This window comes from Paramisgurnus dabryanus, chromosome 19, assembly GCF_030506205.2.
Source record: "Paramisgurnus dabryanus chromosome 19, PD_genome_1.1, whole genome shotgun sequence".
Taxonomy (NCBI): domain Eukaryota; kingdom Metazoa; phylum Chordata; class Actinopteri; order Cypriniformes; family Cobitidae; genus Paramisgurnus; species Paramisgurnus dabryanus.
The window spans coordinates 33,466,127-33,482,773 of record NC_133355.1 but is presented as its reverse complement, the minus strand read 5'-3'; the positions used below and the strand labels follow the sequence as shown (position 1 = coordinate 33,482,773).

The 16,647-nt window shown below is 40.3% G+C and overlaps 1 protein-coding gene across 3 annotated transcripts in view; it reads left to right on the top strand.

Moving 5' to 3' along the window:
• ripor2 (RHO family interacting cell polarization regulator 2) overlaps positions 1-16,025 on the top strand; it is a 76,572-nt gene extending 60,547 nt beyond the window's left edge. For all 3 annotated transcript variants that reach the window (XM_065290863.2, XM_065290862.2, XM_065290864.2), the window contains exons 9-22: positions 146-189; positions 492-617; positions 831-979; positions 1,113-1,242; positions 7,119-7,766; positions 8,045-8,226; positions 8,324-8,489; positions 8,786-8,918; positions 11,684-11,839; positions 11,968-12,141; positions 13,429-13,643; positions 13,740-13,823; positions 13,910-14,000; positions 14,086-16,025. In XM_065290863.2, the coding sequence (XP_065146935.1) occupies positions 146-189; positions 492-617; positions 831-979; positions 1,113-1,242; positions 7,119-7,766; positions 8,045-8,226; positions 8,324-8,489; positions 8,786-8,918; positions 11,684-11,839; positions 11,968-12,141; positions 13,429-13,643; positions 13,740-13,823; positions 13,910-14,000; positions 14,086-14,186 (2,399 nt within the window). In that variant the 3' untranslated portion in view covers positions 14,187-16,025. The remainder of the gene's footprint in view (positions 1-145; positions 190-491; positions 618-830; positions 980-1,112; positions 1,243-7,118; positions 7,767-8,044; positions 8,227-8,323; positions 8,490-8,785; positions 8,919-11,683; positions 11,840-11,967; positions 12,142-13,428; positions 13,644-13,739; positions 13,824-13,909; positions 14,001-14,085) is intronic.
• The last annotated feature ends 622 nt before the right edge of the window (positions 16,026-16,647 follow it).

The following is a 16,647-nucleotide window of genomic DNA, read 5'->3' as shown; positions in this document are numbered from 1 at the left end:
TGGCCATGAGACTTGAACCGATGACCTTTGGGTTATAAACCTGACTCTCGTTAGGCCCATAAATTAAATTCTCAGGGAGCACACAAACTGATCAAATGTTTCCCTTAAATGCACTGTAAGTCACTGTTGTTTTTACTTGTTTCAGGATTGGCTGGTTTTGCCAGGCTTTGTCCCGGTGATCAGTATGAGGTAAAATTTGAATATTTAAGTGGCATGCAGTTTTTCCATTAATAAAATCACACATCTCTTTTCTAAACAACTGCAGTAATTGCTGACTGTTCGGTCAAGTACATCCATATAATCACAGTTCTCCTAGCAACGTTTTCTGTTCTGATTATGCACACCCACCCAAACCAATTAGATTTAGTAAAGCTGAATAAAACCAAGACCCTTTCCTTTACTACTCTGACACAGCTCGCACTGATAGATTTTTGTTATTATGTAATGTTTAATATCCTCAAAACTCTTACACGTTCTCTCTTTCTCCTCAGATTTTTATGAGATATGGCCGACAGCGGTGGAAACTGAAGGGGAAGATTGAAGCAAACTCAAAGCAGAGCTGGGATGGAGAAGAAATGATTTTTATGCCCCTCATTACAGACCTCATCAACATCAAGGTGGGCTGCAGTCCACATGGTGACCTTGAGTCCTGCAATCTGATGGGTTTAATGAAAGGCATTGCAAACCTCAGTGGTCAAGACCAGATCAGAAATAATATTATTATTTTATCAAACAGCATAAAAAAACTAATACCCATATATTTTAATGTACTAGTGAAGTAGTATTAAAACAATTAATCTCATTTGTGACATTTGTGCTTCATCCACAAGGTGACCGAGTTGAAAGGTTTGGCCAATCATATACTAGTTGGTAGTGTGATCTGTGAAACCAAGGACCTCTTTACCGCTATGCCTCAAGTGGTAGCTGTGGATGTCAATGACCTGGGAACCATTAAACTTAATCTGGAGGTCGCCTGGTTGTAAGTTGCCATTTATCTACAGTATTAAAACACAATAAGCTAAGTGTGCAATGTTTTGATCAATGCTGCCCTCTCGTGTTGACTCAGGGAAGTAACTAACGTATCTGAGCACATGTACGGTTTGTTTTTTCAGTCCATTTGATGTGGAGGATTTGACCCTGTCTTCTGGAAACATAAGCAAGGGCACCGTCGTGCAGAGACGGGTGTCTGTGTACAGTCAGGGAACACCCGAGACGCCCACTTTCCAGGACAACTCTTTCTTTGTGAGTACCATTTAAAAGCGTTCTTCTCAGTTTTTTGGCTAATGTATACTTGTGTTCCCAACAACACCTTAGTACTAACCCAACACTCAGTGTGGCTGCTCTGGGATCAGTATATATGATACATAGTTTGCAGCATGTTTGTGAATGCTTGTGCCTCATTTAAACAGTAGTATCTAATGAATTGTAACCCCGTGTCGCTGCATACGTACACTGATGCTGAAGAAGCCGCATCGATGGGAGGGTCAGCGGCTCTCGTTCTTGCAAGCGCTCAGAGAAACGCTCATAGAGAAACTAAGACGCAGTCGCTCTTTTGGCGACCTGGCCGCCCTGCGACCTCGTTCAAGGTCCAGTCTGGAGGTTTATGTGAGTCAGGTCATCGTGTGCCCTGCCGTTCTGACTGAGTTAGACTCTGCATGTGCCTTTACGTGTGCTTGCTTTGCTTGTTTTACTCTCATGTCACCTGAATACACAACACTACTTCTCATGTCACAGATACTTTTCTCAGAACTATTTCATCCTTTGCATGCAGTTAAGGGTGCTGTGATCTATACACCAGGGCTGGAAAATTAAGCCATTTACAGTTTTTCTTATATAGCCTATATGTACATTTTAGATTTTGTTTTAATTCAGAGGAATTTTTACTAAACAATTCTGTCAAATAGATTGAAAGAAATAGTTCACCCCAATTTAAAAACTAGCCCATAATTTACTCTTACACCTTAATCCCATCATAAGTGTATATGACTTCATTACTTCAGCCGAACACATAAAGGCCTAGATTTACTAGGCAAACCATTAAAAAGCTGTGTTTGGAGTTGTGTTTGCTGCTGATCTTACTGCATATGCATTTATAGGATATCCCTTCCAGGCACTAAATGTATGAGAATTTAAATTAGTTACGCAAGTTTGCATTCTTCAGTTTGCTGGTATTTGTTTCATTATTTTACGCCTTAAAAAGCATGTCTAAACTAATTTAAACCGGAGTGCTGCCATTTTTTTATCCAGAAAATGATTTTTGCACCATTGTTTTTTAAAACTGTGCCTACAGAAATTTCCAGTTCCATTTGTTCTTTTTAGGAAATTATGCTCTTATTTGCCCTGTTTATAAATCTGGCTTTTTGAGTTCTATTATTTTATATCCTGGCTCTTCCTAATTTCGTAATGGCATCGAATTGTGGTTGCATGTTTGAAGCCCATCCATCATCAGAAAAAGCAAACATACTCCATTGGGTTAATATATAACTTTTGAAGCAAAACAATACTTTTGAGAGAAAAGGGCTGCATCACAGCGGCCGGGTAATTATCACGTTGGGGGGACCAATTGTCCCCACAAAGATAGGAATACCAGTATTTTTGTGACCTTGTGGGGACATTTTGATGTCCCCATGAGGAAACAAGCTAATAAATCAAACAGAATGATGTTTCTTGAAAATCTAAGGTATCAGACAGTTTCCTGTGATGGTTGGGGTTAGGGAATGGGGCAGGTAAGGGGAATAGAATATACAGTTTGTACAGAATAAAATGCATTACGTCTATGGAATGTCCCCAAAAAACATGGAAACCAGAACGTGCGTTTGCAGAATAAAAGTTTTTGTTTACATCATAAGTGTGTGTGTGTGTGTGTGTGTGTGTGTGTGTGTGTGTGTGTGTGTGTGTGTGTGTAATAATTATAAATATATAAATACACACACACACACACACACACACACACACGCACACACATACATGTAAAATTTTAAGAACAAAATGTGTTTAAATTAAATGTGCAATTTGTAAGATATTTCCAGTAAAAAATCCAAAAACCACTAGGCCAGTGTTATATATTTTGTCCAGCTGATTACTATCAATATCTCTAATGTTTTCAACTACTTGTAAATCGTGAGAAAATTGCCGGTCTAAACAGTGACACGGCAATGACGTGTCTCCTGTCAATGACGTTAATATCCACGTGACCCTTTGTTACCGCCTTTACAGACGTAAAAACCATTGGGGTGGTGATAGCGCAGTGGATAAGACACATGCCTTTGGTGTGAGAGACCCGGGTTCGACACCATTGTGTCTCTGAGCAAGACACTTAACCCATACTTGCTCCAGAGGTGTGAGACTTCTGACATATATAGCAATTAAGTCGCTTTGGATAAAAGCATCAGCTAAATGAATAAATAAGTGAAAACCACATGACAACAACCACTGGGGCTGTTTACACTTGGTATTAAGATGTGTTTTCATCGATCGGATCACAAGTGGACGAGAGAGACACATTACGTTTACACCTGGTATTTAAATCCGTCTCTTTTGTTCACTTTCGACCGCTTCTGTCCTGAATACTGTGAGGGGACGGTCCGTGAGACGGCGGGCGAGTCTCTCTGCTGTCATTCAAATGCGAGCAGGAGTAATGATGATATAGACGCAAACTAATATTATGTCGGAGTCCACTGCTTGTTTAGCAAGTAAACATGCTGCACAGTGTTTTGTACTTGTATATGTTAGAGCTTTCTCTGAATTTTCAGCGCAATTGATGAAATAGGATCGCGCAACTTTCACACGCTTTCAAAACGAAACTACGGAGAACACCCGCTTTAGTTTTATCAATGAAAGACTAAAAATAGCGCTGTTCACCATATGTTCACGCCAGAAGTCAAAAAAGACATAAAATTAGTGTTTAATACCTCAGATTAGATAAATGGGCGGAGAGAAGGCGGTCGCGTGTGGCTGTTCGAACACATTCAACCACATTGCGTTCCGCAACTCCAAAGCGATCCGATCGAAAGTGGTTTCGACTACCTCTGGATGTGGTTGAAAGTGGTCGAAAGTGGATGCGTTCAAAAAGTTTTGAACACCGTTTACACCTGGCATTAACGTCGTCCACTTGTGATCCAATCAACGAAAACGCATGTTAATGCCAAGTGTAAACAGCCTCACTGTCGTGGACAAATGTGGAAATATGCATTAGCGCCTGTCGGGCTACGCGCTTATTTGTGGACTACGATTGCTCTTTACTATCTGCCACTGGTGGTGTCAGCTCCTATTAGTGCACGGGCCAACCAAATGACCCAAGAAGAGTTTGGGACAAGACGAGAGAAAGAATGAGGATCAATGTCGGTGTTGCATTATCTGGATGGAGAGAGCTTCACGATCACGACAACATTTAACTAGACAGAGATGCTGATCTTGTGTGTGTTTTACGTGACAAGTGAGTTGTTTTGATTCGTAACCCTACAAAAATTGTATGATATTATATCGATCACAAGATTAGTGTGTAGACTTTAATCAGTGCGTCTTCCCACAGACGATATGTCAGTGGTTCTCAACGTTATTCCTGGAGGCCCACTCCTCTGCACATTTTTTATGTCTCCCTTATTTAACACACCTGCTTCAAATCGTCAGCTCATTAGTAGAGATCTCCATCAACTGAATTGAGTCTGTCAGATGAGAGAGACATAAAAATGTGGAGTTGATAACCACTGATCTATGTCATTTGTTATTATTATTGTTTTGGCGCCATCTAGTGGCGAATTCTACATATTCCACCTTTATGTATTCATATTTATATAAATTATATATAAATAAAAAATGAATACATGCATGTGTGTGTGTATATACGTAATTATTATCAGTGGCGAACCGTGGGTACTTCAGCTGGGCCTTCAAAATATGCAATGAAGTGCAAATGCCTCTCCATCCATAATACTAGGCTATTCGTATTTCGTTAAATCATACAGTGAATGTGTAAAAATTCTGATCACGCAAAGTTGAATTACAGAATGGGCATTGTCTGCCTTTAAATGCAGTTTTAAAGTTTAAAATTAATTTAATCTAACTGATAAACACAAATACAGATTCTGCTGCTCTGTAATGACAGGGGCTCTGTAAATTTGCATTTAACCATCTTAAATTATGTTCTTTAATTTGTTTTTTATTTTTTGGAAATATATATTTAGCTGTAGGATACCTTGTTAATCTTTTTCATAAGGGGAAATATAGCACCCTGCGTTCTCAGTGCACCTCCTTGTGGCTTATAACTGTTGTTATAAGATATCCAGGGCTCGCAAAATCTCTAGCCCGAGCCCCCGGGGCTATTGCGAATTCTTGTCGGGCTACCAAAATGTGTCTCCGCCCTGCCCATCGGGTATAGCGAGGTAAAAAATATTTGAATGTTTTCGCATTCTCTCAGATTTAGTTAGGAAATTATATTGTATGTAATTCGGTGTTGTCTGTCAGTCATTACTATCCTCACGTAACAAGTGAAACTGTCAGGAAGTAAAAGTATAATTAAACCCATTATTTTTCTCGTGTTCGCATCATATGCACAGGCTCCTCTGCACGCGCTTCTCCCAGCTGTGCTCTTCACGCGCTTAACGTAAGTAATTTCGTTTTTACCTCAGCCCTATCAAAATAGCTACAACGTCAATCACGTTTTCCGCCATTTACCTCAACCACTCTCACCGCAGAGATTCGGGCCATTAGACTGTATTAATATTAACGGTCTATGATCTTCGTCTTTGGTGTTTTACGGCAGCTCGCATCCAGTTTGTTGCATGCTTAGGACTTCATGAAGGCTTACAATGTTTAGTTTTTTGCCCGCCCACTTGAAATCAAAACGTGATTGGTCGATTTGCCCGTCACTCTCCACACCAAAACACATAGCTTGGCCTTCCCTGGGATTCATGAAGTCCTAACCAATGAATGAGCCAGATAACCGGGCCTTAATAGAGACAGGCGATTCTGATTGGATTAGATGTTTTCATGACATGAACCTGACAGTAAACTTAACGTTAGAACATAGATGAGAGAAAATATATTACATGTATTGTATTAAATTGAATTAAATAGAAATTTAAAAATGTAAAAACATATTTTTATTGAATATTATTTATTTGTATTATTATAATAAAAAATATTTTTATTACTTTTTTTAGGCCTTCTCTGAAGGCGTAGAAGGCCCTGAAGGTTCCCCACTGATTATTATATATAATAATATACAATACATGATGTAAACACAAACTATTAGTTGCAATTTAGTTGCTATGCAGCCCTAAAAAATTATTTGGTAAACAGTACCTCGGGTTGACACCTAAAACGCATTTTGATCAAATATGGCAGCACGCCGACTGCATATCAGTATGTAAGACACTGTGACCGTGTTTTGTTCATCATGAAGTCTAGTCATATGAGAACCAATGATCATCTACGACCCGATATGGGGATAAAATGTGTTTAGCTCAAAGCCGTATGAATTTCTTTTCTGATGATGGATGAGCTTCAATACATGGCCACTATTCAGTGACATAACATAGGCAGGAAGAGTAAGAATATAATTTAACTCTAAATGTGTTCGGCCAAGGGAAAAGAAGTTACATACACTTAGGAAGGCTTGTGGGCGAGTAAATTATTTTCAATCTGGGGTTAATTATGTCCTTAAAATACAGAAAGCAAAGTGTTAAATACAGTTAATACGTCTAGGTAAAATAAGTAATCCAGATTTCCCCAACTGTTTCCACACTGAACAAATACTTGGTAGTGGGCAAGAATATTTTTTGGCATATATTTATTTTCAAAGCTCATCATGAACTGTTATATTCTGTTTAATAAAACTGAGCAATATATCTGTCCTACTTTATTGAATCACAAGGGAAAGAGCTGACAGAAAATTGCATTTAGAAAATACAGGATCATTATTATTAAAGTGAATAATGTTGCAATATTCATGGTAATATGCTGAATAAATGCAAAAAAGTTAAATTGCTAACAAAATTATAGTTATAATATCTCTAACTATATCTTTCAGGCATAGGTCAGACCGCTGAAATGTTTGATGTGAATAAATGACAAGATGAACCCTCCATTATTTCTTTCTTCCTCTTTCCCTCACATAGTCCACCTTACAGGACGACGTCTTCGAGAACGGAGGCTGCGGCGTGGCCGAATGCAAACGCTTGTCTTTCACTTTTTCGGACACCTCCACATCAAGCCCCGGCCCCGTCCAATCAAACCCTGAGATTATGGTCACGCCCCCTGAGATGGACCGGCCTTCTCAGCCACCTCCTGCCTCGAAGGACCAGCCGGTTGAGGAACACGGAGGTGAGGAAGTCGAAGAGAGCGGTTGCGTAGCCAGCGGCAGCGAAGCAGACCCGGAGTGGGACCCGGCTGAAGGCCAAGGGTCAGGCACAGGCTCTGGGGCCATCTCTCTGTGCTCTGAGAGTCAGCTGTCTGCCGTGGGACCAGAGGATGTGGTGTTTTTGGAACCTAATGTGCCAGATGAAGCACTGGAGCTTAAACCTGTGGAGCTGGACGGGGAGGAAGGTAGTCTGACCAGACAGCTGGTGAGGAGGTTGACCTCGTCCGACATACTGCCCGGAGACAGTGCTCTGAGCTGGGCCGGAGAAACCGGCAGGTCTTTCTTGGAGAGCAGCCTAGAGGAGGCTATCCAATCCCTGCTCCTGCAATTGGAGAGCTTGGGCCAGCGCTGTCGGGAGCTACAGGATTTGGAGCAGGAGGTCATGAGGCTTGAAGACCTGCTCAAAGTGAGTGACATGTTAGCTTTGCTAAGTCGTGTGTGGTTATGTGGACCAGAGTTAAAATTGATCATTAAAGAGGTCACCAACATTTATTCATTTATTCAATCCCATTTTGTATGTCTCTTAAGAAGGTTAATGCACTTATCTTTGGTTGATGCAAACACACCGTAAACATACCGAATTACATTTTGTGAGTGGTGTTCACAGGAGTGAATTAAACTCTGCCTTTCTTTAGCTGATGTTCTGTATGGGCAGACATTATAAAGGTTGTGGTTTCTCTTCAGTGTCGGATGCCTGCTCACAGGAGCCGTTCTTCAAGTTCTTCAAGTCTTAGTTTGACCGTGGAGAGTGCTCTGGAGAGCTTCGACTTCCTCAACACGTCTGACTTTGATGACGACGACACCGGGGACGATGCTGGAACTCTCTCGCGCTCCGTCTTCTTTGACATGGAGTCAGAAGGAATCGGGTGAGCCTTTTATTGTTGGATTGAAGCAATCTGCAGTTTGAATCATTTTAGACTTGGTGCCCTCTGGTGGTAACATTATATCTTGCCTCACCAACAGTTCAGGCCAGCATCCCGAAGCGAGAGGCCACCTGAGTGAAGCCTTGACTGAAGACACTGGGGTGGGAAACAGTGTGGCCGGCAGTCCCCTTCCACTCACCACAGGAAACGATAACCTAGATGTTGCCATCGTTGTTCATCTACAATACTGCAGTCGTCTCATTCAGGTACTTGTTTTGCTCTCACATTTCTCGTTTTTCATGCACAGTTCTGCGTTGAAGCAGGAAATGTTGATTCTAAATACTTTATTAGATACTGAAAGGAAGTTAAATGTGAGTGTTAGTCACTTGTGTGCTTTGTAAGAAGAAACCGTATTCATGTTGCCTTTAAGGTACACTGCCAGTTTACACGGCAGGACATTTCCTGCTAGTATTTTGAGTATTTTAGCAGCAGTGAACAGATCATGATAGATAACTTTGTGTTATGTTGATTACACAATTCAAGTGTTTGTCTGTGTGTGTAGCTGTTAAGCTCAGGTGGAAGTCAGTGGAAGCACAAGACGTACCTTCACAAACTATCAACCCAAACACTGTTGTTGGAGGAGCTCAGTGAGAAGAACTTCAACAGACAGTGCAGCTTCACCGTGGTATCTGATGGTATGAACAAATGCTTTCTCAGTTCTTCTGTTCCTCATATTGTACTTAATCGGAGCCGAAACCGAGTGCGATTGTCCCCCCAGCCCAGGTCTGCACTCACACTAGACTTTGGCCATATTTACAATGTATGTTTGAAGTGACTCGATTCCGATTTTTGGCACAGATCGGATAGATTGATGAGAGAGAGAGAGCGCCTATCTTCTCGTCGTCTTCATAACAGAGACAAAATAATAAAGTTATTTTATTAAATTTAATTATCTATGTGTTTGACTTCATGCAGCGCTGCACAGACCGATTGGTGTATGACATTAAAGTAACAAGATATCGATTTGATTTAAGCTTTAAAATCTCTATCGCACTTAATTCATGTCATAAACCGATCGATCGGCACAACGCCACTTGAAGTCAAGCACATCTATAATTTAGGCTTAGTTGGTACAGGGTGACATGCAGTTATCAGAAGAGTTCAGACTAGAGGTCTTCACGGGTCCACTTAGATCCGAAAACCCGAGGTCCGACCCGAGACCCGTTCGGGTCTAAAAGTTTCACATGTGCCTCGGACACGGGTCGGGTACAATAATAGCGGCATCGGGTCTCGGGTAATTTAAAAATGAATGTGTTTTTTCTGAACGGACCCGAGAAGACCCGAACTCTCTCGCCAGTGTGCGTCAATGTCCTTTTCAAACCTCTCATCTGTTTGCCAAGAGCGCTTGCGACATTGTGTGGTTGTCGGAAGGTTCATTTTCGTTGAGACAAACATGTCAGTCAATTATAAATGTACATTTTAGCAGGTACGTTGGTGTCGTCGTCAGATAATAAAGTAAAACGAATGGAGCAGCTCGCCAAATTGGTTGCAAGGCCACCAGAGTTTCTTTCTGTCTGACTGCTGCGCGTGGGTCTGCAGAATGCACACACGTCAGTGCCGTTTACATTCGGTTCCAGTCGGGTTAAAAAAAAATTTCACTAGTTCGGGTCGGACTCGGGTCTAATTTTCTCGGGTTTGTCTCGGGTCGGGTCTTTCTTTAAATTTTTTTTATTTATGCACGTCGGGTTCGGGTATGAAGTGATTCGGGTCATTTCGGGTCGGGTACATTTCTTTGGACCCGAGAAGACCTCTAGTTCAGACCAGCCGCGGTAGAGGCGTCAAGCGTGAGTGATTTAAATTTTAAGTCAATGTGAAGACGCGTTGACGCGCGTCTGGAGGGCTCACGGCGCAAATTAGATGTTTAGTGCGGCACAATAGACGCAATTTTGCCTCAGCAAAGTTCAAATTTTTCAAATCGCGCATTTGCCACAGCAATGCTCAAGACGCGCGAGTTGAAAAATTAGAACTTTGGCTGAAAAACGCGTCACGTTAACCAATCAGCAGCTTGCTCTAATAGTGACGTGATTACAGAAAGTTAGCGGAGTCGCAGGAGCCCCTCCCATGAACACAAGTTTCCATGTGAATGTCTCAATGACTAGAATTTCATGCGCGAATGAAGTGAGTAAACTCAATATGTTCAAGCAGCAAACTAGACGTGATAGACGTGATTTTGACACCTCATACGTGGCTGGTGTGACCCCACGGTACCAGAGACCACCTCTGCAAGTGTACCAGGAAACACTAAAGTGTACTGCACCCAGATACAGTAAAGAGCGTTCATACTTATCAAATGAACCAGACTCTGGTACGATTTGGTACGTATGGTGCAAGTGTACCCTAAATCTAATCATTCAATTTGGTGCATCGATGTTTGATTTGAATCTTTGACATAATTGTTGTCAGTCAATAAAGATATTAAGATGATATTTTCACAGAATGTTCTTAACATTATGTAAACACTAAATAACACAAAATGACTAAGTCACATTTATGCATTTGACAAGACTTTTACCAAGTTTTGATCACGTCATGAGTTCCTTGAAAATCAAACCTATGACCCTGGCATTGTAAGGTGTCATTCCTGTAGGCTCAACTCACTTAACTTATACGTTTTTAAAAGCATTCCCTAAAGGGATAGTTCACACAAAAATGAAAATTCTGTCATTATTTACTCACGCTCACGTTGTTACAAACCTGTAAAAATGTATTTGTTCTGATGAACACATAAGAAGATATTTTGAGAAATGTTTGTAACCAAACCTATCGTGGACCCCATTCACTTCCATAGTAGGAAAAAAGAATACTATGAAAGTAAATGGGGTCCACGAGTGGTTTGGTTACAAACATTCCTCAAAATATCTTCTTATGTGTTCATCAGAACAACAAAATTTATACGGGATTGTAACAACGTGAGCGTGAGTAAATAATAACACAATTTTCATTTTTGGGTGAACTATCCCTTTAAAGCAACACCAAAGAGTTTTTTTACCTTAAAATAACATTTCCAAAAAAGTTTCAGTTGTTCATCCACTCAAAACAGTGTGAACGGCACTTTCACATTCGCTTTGCAGCCCTCTATCGGCCAAAACCGCACTAAAGACGTTTCCAACCATCGGGTCGTGGTCTTGTAGTTCGAGTAAAAACTACAAAAACTTGCTTTACGGGAGACCTACAATTCAATCAGAGCCAGCTATGCTTCAGTATTTACGACAGCGCTAATGAACAATTACGCTTCTAACCTGTAGGGGGAGCAAAGAGCAAAAACTCTTTAGTGTTGCTTTAAACTTGAAAGCAAGACAAATAAAGAAAAATACAAGTATTCTCATTTTTGTTTTAGCAACAAAGTCAAGATGTGCAGTGCAACTGTTAAACTTGCCAAATCTCTTTATTTGTTACGCAGTGTTGCCAGGGTTGGTGGAGCGTCCAGCGCTGATGTCTCTGTGGTCGGAGTGGAGTGGAGGTCTGTTTCATACGACACTGGACCGAGTGTTGAAACACATGCATCTTAGCTTTGCTTTACCACTGCAAGAGGTTCTGCCTCATTCTGTGGATTCAGGTAGAGCCCATAACCTCCTTTATTTTCCTTGAGATTGTTAACTATATACTGGCACAACATTTATTTGCAGAATCAGATTGTTGCAGTTCCTCCTGCATTCAGCTCTGTGTTTTTGCTTGTGTTTCCAGTGATAAGAATAGTGCTGAGTGAGATGGTGGACAGGAGCGAGCTAGCCTCATCCTCATGTCCTTCAGTGTCATCTCTGGCACACGAGATCCTCACAGTGTTTCAATTTCACAGCTACACTATTGAACACAGTATCACAGACATGAAGCAACACCTGCTGGATTTAGCCAAGGAGAGTAAGTTATGCTTTTTAGGTTGTAAAATAATTTTGGTATCTCCAGAGTACATAGGTAAAGTTTTAGCTCAAAATACCCCACAGATAATTTATTATAAGATGTGAAATTTGCCACTTTGTAGGTGTGAGCAAATTTATGCCGTTTTTGGGTGTGTCCTTTTAAAAAATGGGCTTATGAAATGCAAACACTGATCGCCATAATAGTGGTTTGTTGAAATTGAAACTCATTTGTGCTGTCAATATATTCTGTCCCGCTTTCTCTCTCTACTAAATGGTTGGATGTGCAGATTAAGGGGTGGTATTATCCCCTGCTGACATCACAAAGGGAGCCAAATTTAATGAGCTATTTTTTCACATGCTTGCAGAGAATGGTTTACCAAAACTATGTTACCTGGTGGACCTTTTTCACATTTTCTAGATTGATAGCAGCACTGGGGACCCAGTCATAGCACTTAAAGGCACACCATTGAACTTTTTGGCCACTAGGGGGTGCTAGACATATATTTTTTCATGTCTAGCGCCCCCAGAGGGCACAAGCGCCGCAGCACTGTCACAAAGGAAAAGAAGACAACTCTTTAGGTCACAAAGTGTGCCTTCCAGCATGTCACATGAATAAAATTTCATGGGTTTTATTTTTTTCAAACGCCAAAAGATCGCGTAGCTCACGTTTACAAGCCAGTTGTAACGGTGGTCGCTTGGTTAAAGTTTATATAAAAAAATATTGCCTTAAAGGGGAATCGAACCCAGATTGCCCATGTCGTAAGTCTGTGCCCAAAAGCATGACGGCCAAGTCAGCATCAGTCAGAAACCCCTCCTCCTCCTTTAGTTCACGCCAGCGAGCGAACGCTGGCCCAATATAATTGATCCTCGTCCTTCTTTTTATTCTGTCACTCTCCCGTTTTCTATTTCTGGTCTCCTCCGACAAAACCTTGGGTTTCTTTTTTTGGTTGCTGCTTCGGCCATGACAAAAACATCAGGAAAATAAATGGTTGCGCTCTCATGTCCGAATTTGAGGAAGTGGAGAAGCCGTAAAGCAGATTTTTGTAGTTCTTTTTATGTGCTCGGGTTACCACCGAAACCCCAAGTTTAAAAGTACTAGTAAAAGCGATGCAGACCCCGTCAGGCTATGGTAGACATGTCATTCAACCTATTTTAAGTCTTTGTACCATCACAAGGGTCTTGAAAATATATTATGAAGATTGAAAATATACAAAGTGTCACTTTTAAAGATGGAAAAGTCAGATTTCAATATTTCAAAACGTTAAACTTCTCTTTTTGTGTCCTACAGTTTCGTTCGGGGAGGCCCTGAGCTCTGGGGATACAGAACGCTCTCTCAGGCAACTTCAGGAAGTGTCCGTCACATCTCTGCAGCCCCGCCCTCAAACCCTCTGGGCCGTGGCTGAGCTGCTGACCTCAGATGATGATGATACTGACCTGAACAAGGGTGCCGCCGCTGCCGCCTTCCTCTCCTCTACAGCCTCACACAAGCCCTTCAGGTCAAAGGTCAGTCCTCCAAACCTTTGTGGTCTAAATGTGAAAGCAAGTTTAAGGACGCTTGTAGGTGATAAAGTCTGCGTGTGTTTTGTGTATGTTGTATAGGCTGTGGATTGTTACACACAAGGCTTATCAGAAGCAGGGTCACACAAACTAAAAACCGCATGTGCAGCTCTGAGCTGCTTACAGGTCAGTTTGAGACTTTACTAACACAGCTTATAGTCAAAACTGAGTGATAACTGAGTGAAACACTGGCTTTTAATGTCTTATTTCAGGCAGTGGAGAGTATTGACGCTTTGGTGTTACTTTGTGATTCGACTGATGAAGAACTTCATCAGATTGCCATAGAAACCCTCCTTACTTTTGGTATTGGATTTCAACTAGACTAAAAGCTTGTTTTAGATTGAATCATGTCTTACAAAAATTTTCGCATGTGTGTTTTTGCTTTAAGGTGAAGAGGGGCGACTGGCATACGAGCAGTTGGACACGGTACCAAGAGAGATGGTGCGGCTGGGAACCCGGCGCGGTAACGCTGTTACCACATCATTTTAGAAAACCTTCTGCTTCAATTCGACCCGTTATTACCCATGATCCTTCATACACAACAGTTTCACGCTTAGTTCAAAAAGTAATAAAGGGCTTGGGACTTGAAATCTGGCTCTTTATGTTACAGAGAGATCTCAAGTCTCCTCCACCGGATATTTTTATGCGTATTGTTTGTGTTACGGTGGTCTTGCAGATGGTTTGTAAGGGACACAGAAGGAGGCAAACAAATAGCAGCTATCTGCAATGCAAATCTAATTGTAATATTTTTGTTTTCGATGTATATGCCCTTCTTTTCAGGGATTATAAGGGACGATTGTGATGCTCCCCATAAGTGTTTTTGCACGACTCTCTCTTACTTTTGGTCATATGGACTCAATAAGGACCAATGAGAAGAATGGACCACTGATGTGCTTAATATACACTGGTCAGGTAGTCCTCTTGCCTTTGATAGAGGAACAGGTGGATGAACATCCAGCGAGTATTGTATCAATTGCATTGAATACGGTACTAATGCTTTCTACGCGGGATTTTACAAGACAGACTGAGCCCTTATATACAGTATCTGAAAATGCACTTTTTACACTCTATACAGGGAGAGATGAGATGATGCGTTACTGTGAATTTTGGTTGGTGCATAAATGAAGATCAGTAGAAGAACTATAGTGCTCTTGCTTCTGTGCCTATGTAACTGTACTACTGAGTCATGTGACTGTAATCATTTAATTTAATTTATTTTTTATTTCTCTTTCATTTAAAGAGTGATCATATTGTCCTCTTTTTAATACAGGAACCGATTGTATTAAAGGCTTAACAGATTTGTAATTTGTTGTCTTTTTATTTGCAATATGATGCATCTGGATTCGGTATTATTGAAGGGATATATATTCTTCATAAAACGTTAACTCGGATTGCATTGTTTTTTTATATACAGTATAGAAAGATGTTTTATTGATCAGTGTAAATGCTGAGATTTCTACATGTAAAAGTTATACAGTATTTGTTTAGGAAACCTTTGATCAATGTCTTTATATTTCTCAGTATGCTTATGAAATAAGGAAACACTCTTTGCTTCTCACAGCGTTTACACACCCAGTGTTTTGAAAGCTCTCAAATGTGTAGTTCTGTTCGTATGTAGTCCCCGTTTTCACAACGATCACATTGTTCCACCACATTATTGACCGTACCAAAGCAGGGGCTTCAGTCTGATTATCAAAAGAGCACATGTATAGGAATGTACCATCAGAGTTACTGTAGGTAAATGCCTCAAGCACAACTGAAATATTTTGGTTCGATTATTTCTCAACATGTTAAACATGTTACGTGACATCTACTGCACAATGTCCTAAAGCCATAATGATACAAAGTCAATATATTTAAGGTTTTTGATGTTTGTATTTATCCAAGTTATCTAAAAGAGATATTCAGAATCTCAGTAACTGTTTTATCTTGTTTAATAAATGTTTCCGTCACTGATTTTGGCTGCATTTTCCACTTGCTTTGCATGTTTGTCTAAATACCAGTGTGGAAGTATTTAGACCCTGGACACTCGAGTTCATTTCTTTGCACAGAGATATCATATAAAACATCATAAACTCAAGTGAAATTTAACCACATTTTTGTGTAAATCAATGTCTTATTGTGCGTGCGTGATAGTAAACAGTGTTAGAAAGTTTGAGCACAGCGCTTGTAGTTGTAATGGGTCTAGCTGTTACCAGCTGAATGAATGCTGTTTCAAAACGTCATTTGTCATAATCACTTTACTAACATGCTCCCTGATGTTTCATGTTTTTTATGTATTTCTTTTATCTGTTAAAAGTGGCAATAAAATTTATTTTTGCATAATGATCAGAAATGTCTTTGCAGTGTTGTTTGTTGAACCCACTACAAATATATGGTTTTGGCAAGATACCACAAAGTTTCTGTGCTGTGGTGGTTATTGTTTGCGGTGTCTTATGGCCATGGTAATTTACAAAACTTACACTGATTGGAAATATTATAAACGAAGTGGGACGTAAGTCAGTGTGGGGTAAAACCAGAGCTCCATGCAGTGAATGGAGTTGGCTCAATCAAATGTGATGAAAAGCTTTAAGACGTTTAAAGAATAAGATTGTACTACATGTGAATCAAATCACTGTGCATCAATACGTTATAGTAGATTATTTTTCAACAAACACCCTTTTAATAGTAAATTGTATTCTTTTAATGCAGATTCATGCATTATTGTCTAACTAGAGACCCTAAAAGGTATTAAATGTGATGAGGGTACATAGTGCATACTAATGAAAAAAGTGTGTAGGCTCTGTGATTCTGCTCATTTATGTCATAAATTCATATTTAATAAATTGTATTAATAAAATACACATATCAATAAGTTTAGAGGGGAATAAGAATTGAAGGTCATTAAGGGGACATCTCTTAACAGATGTTAACAATAAAAACAAAAAGGTCACTGAGCCTGTACGGTATT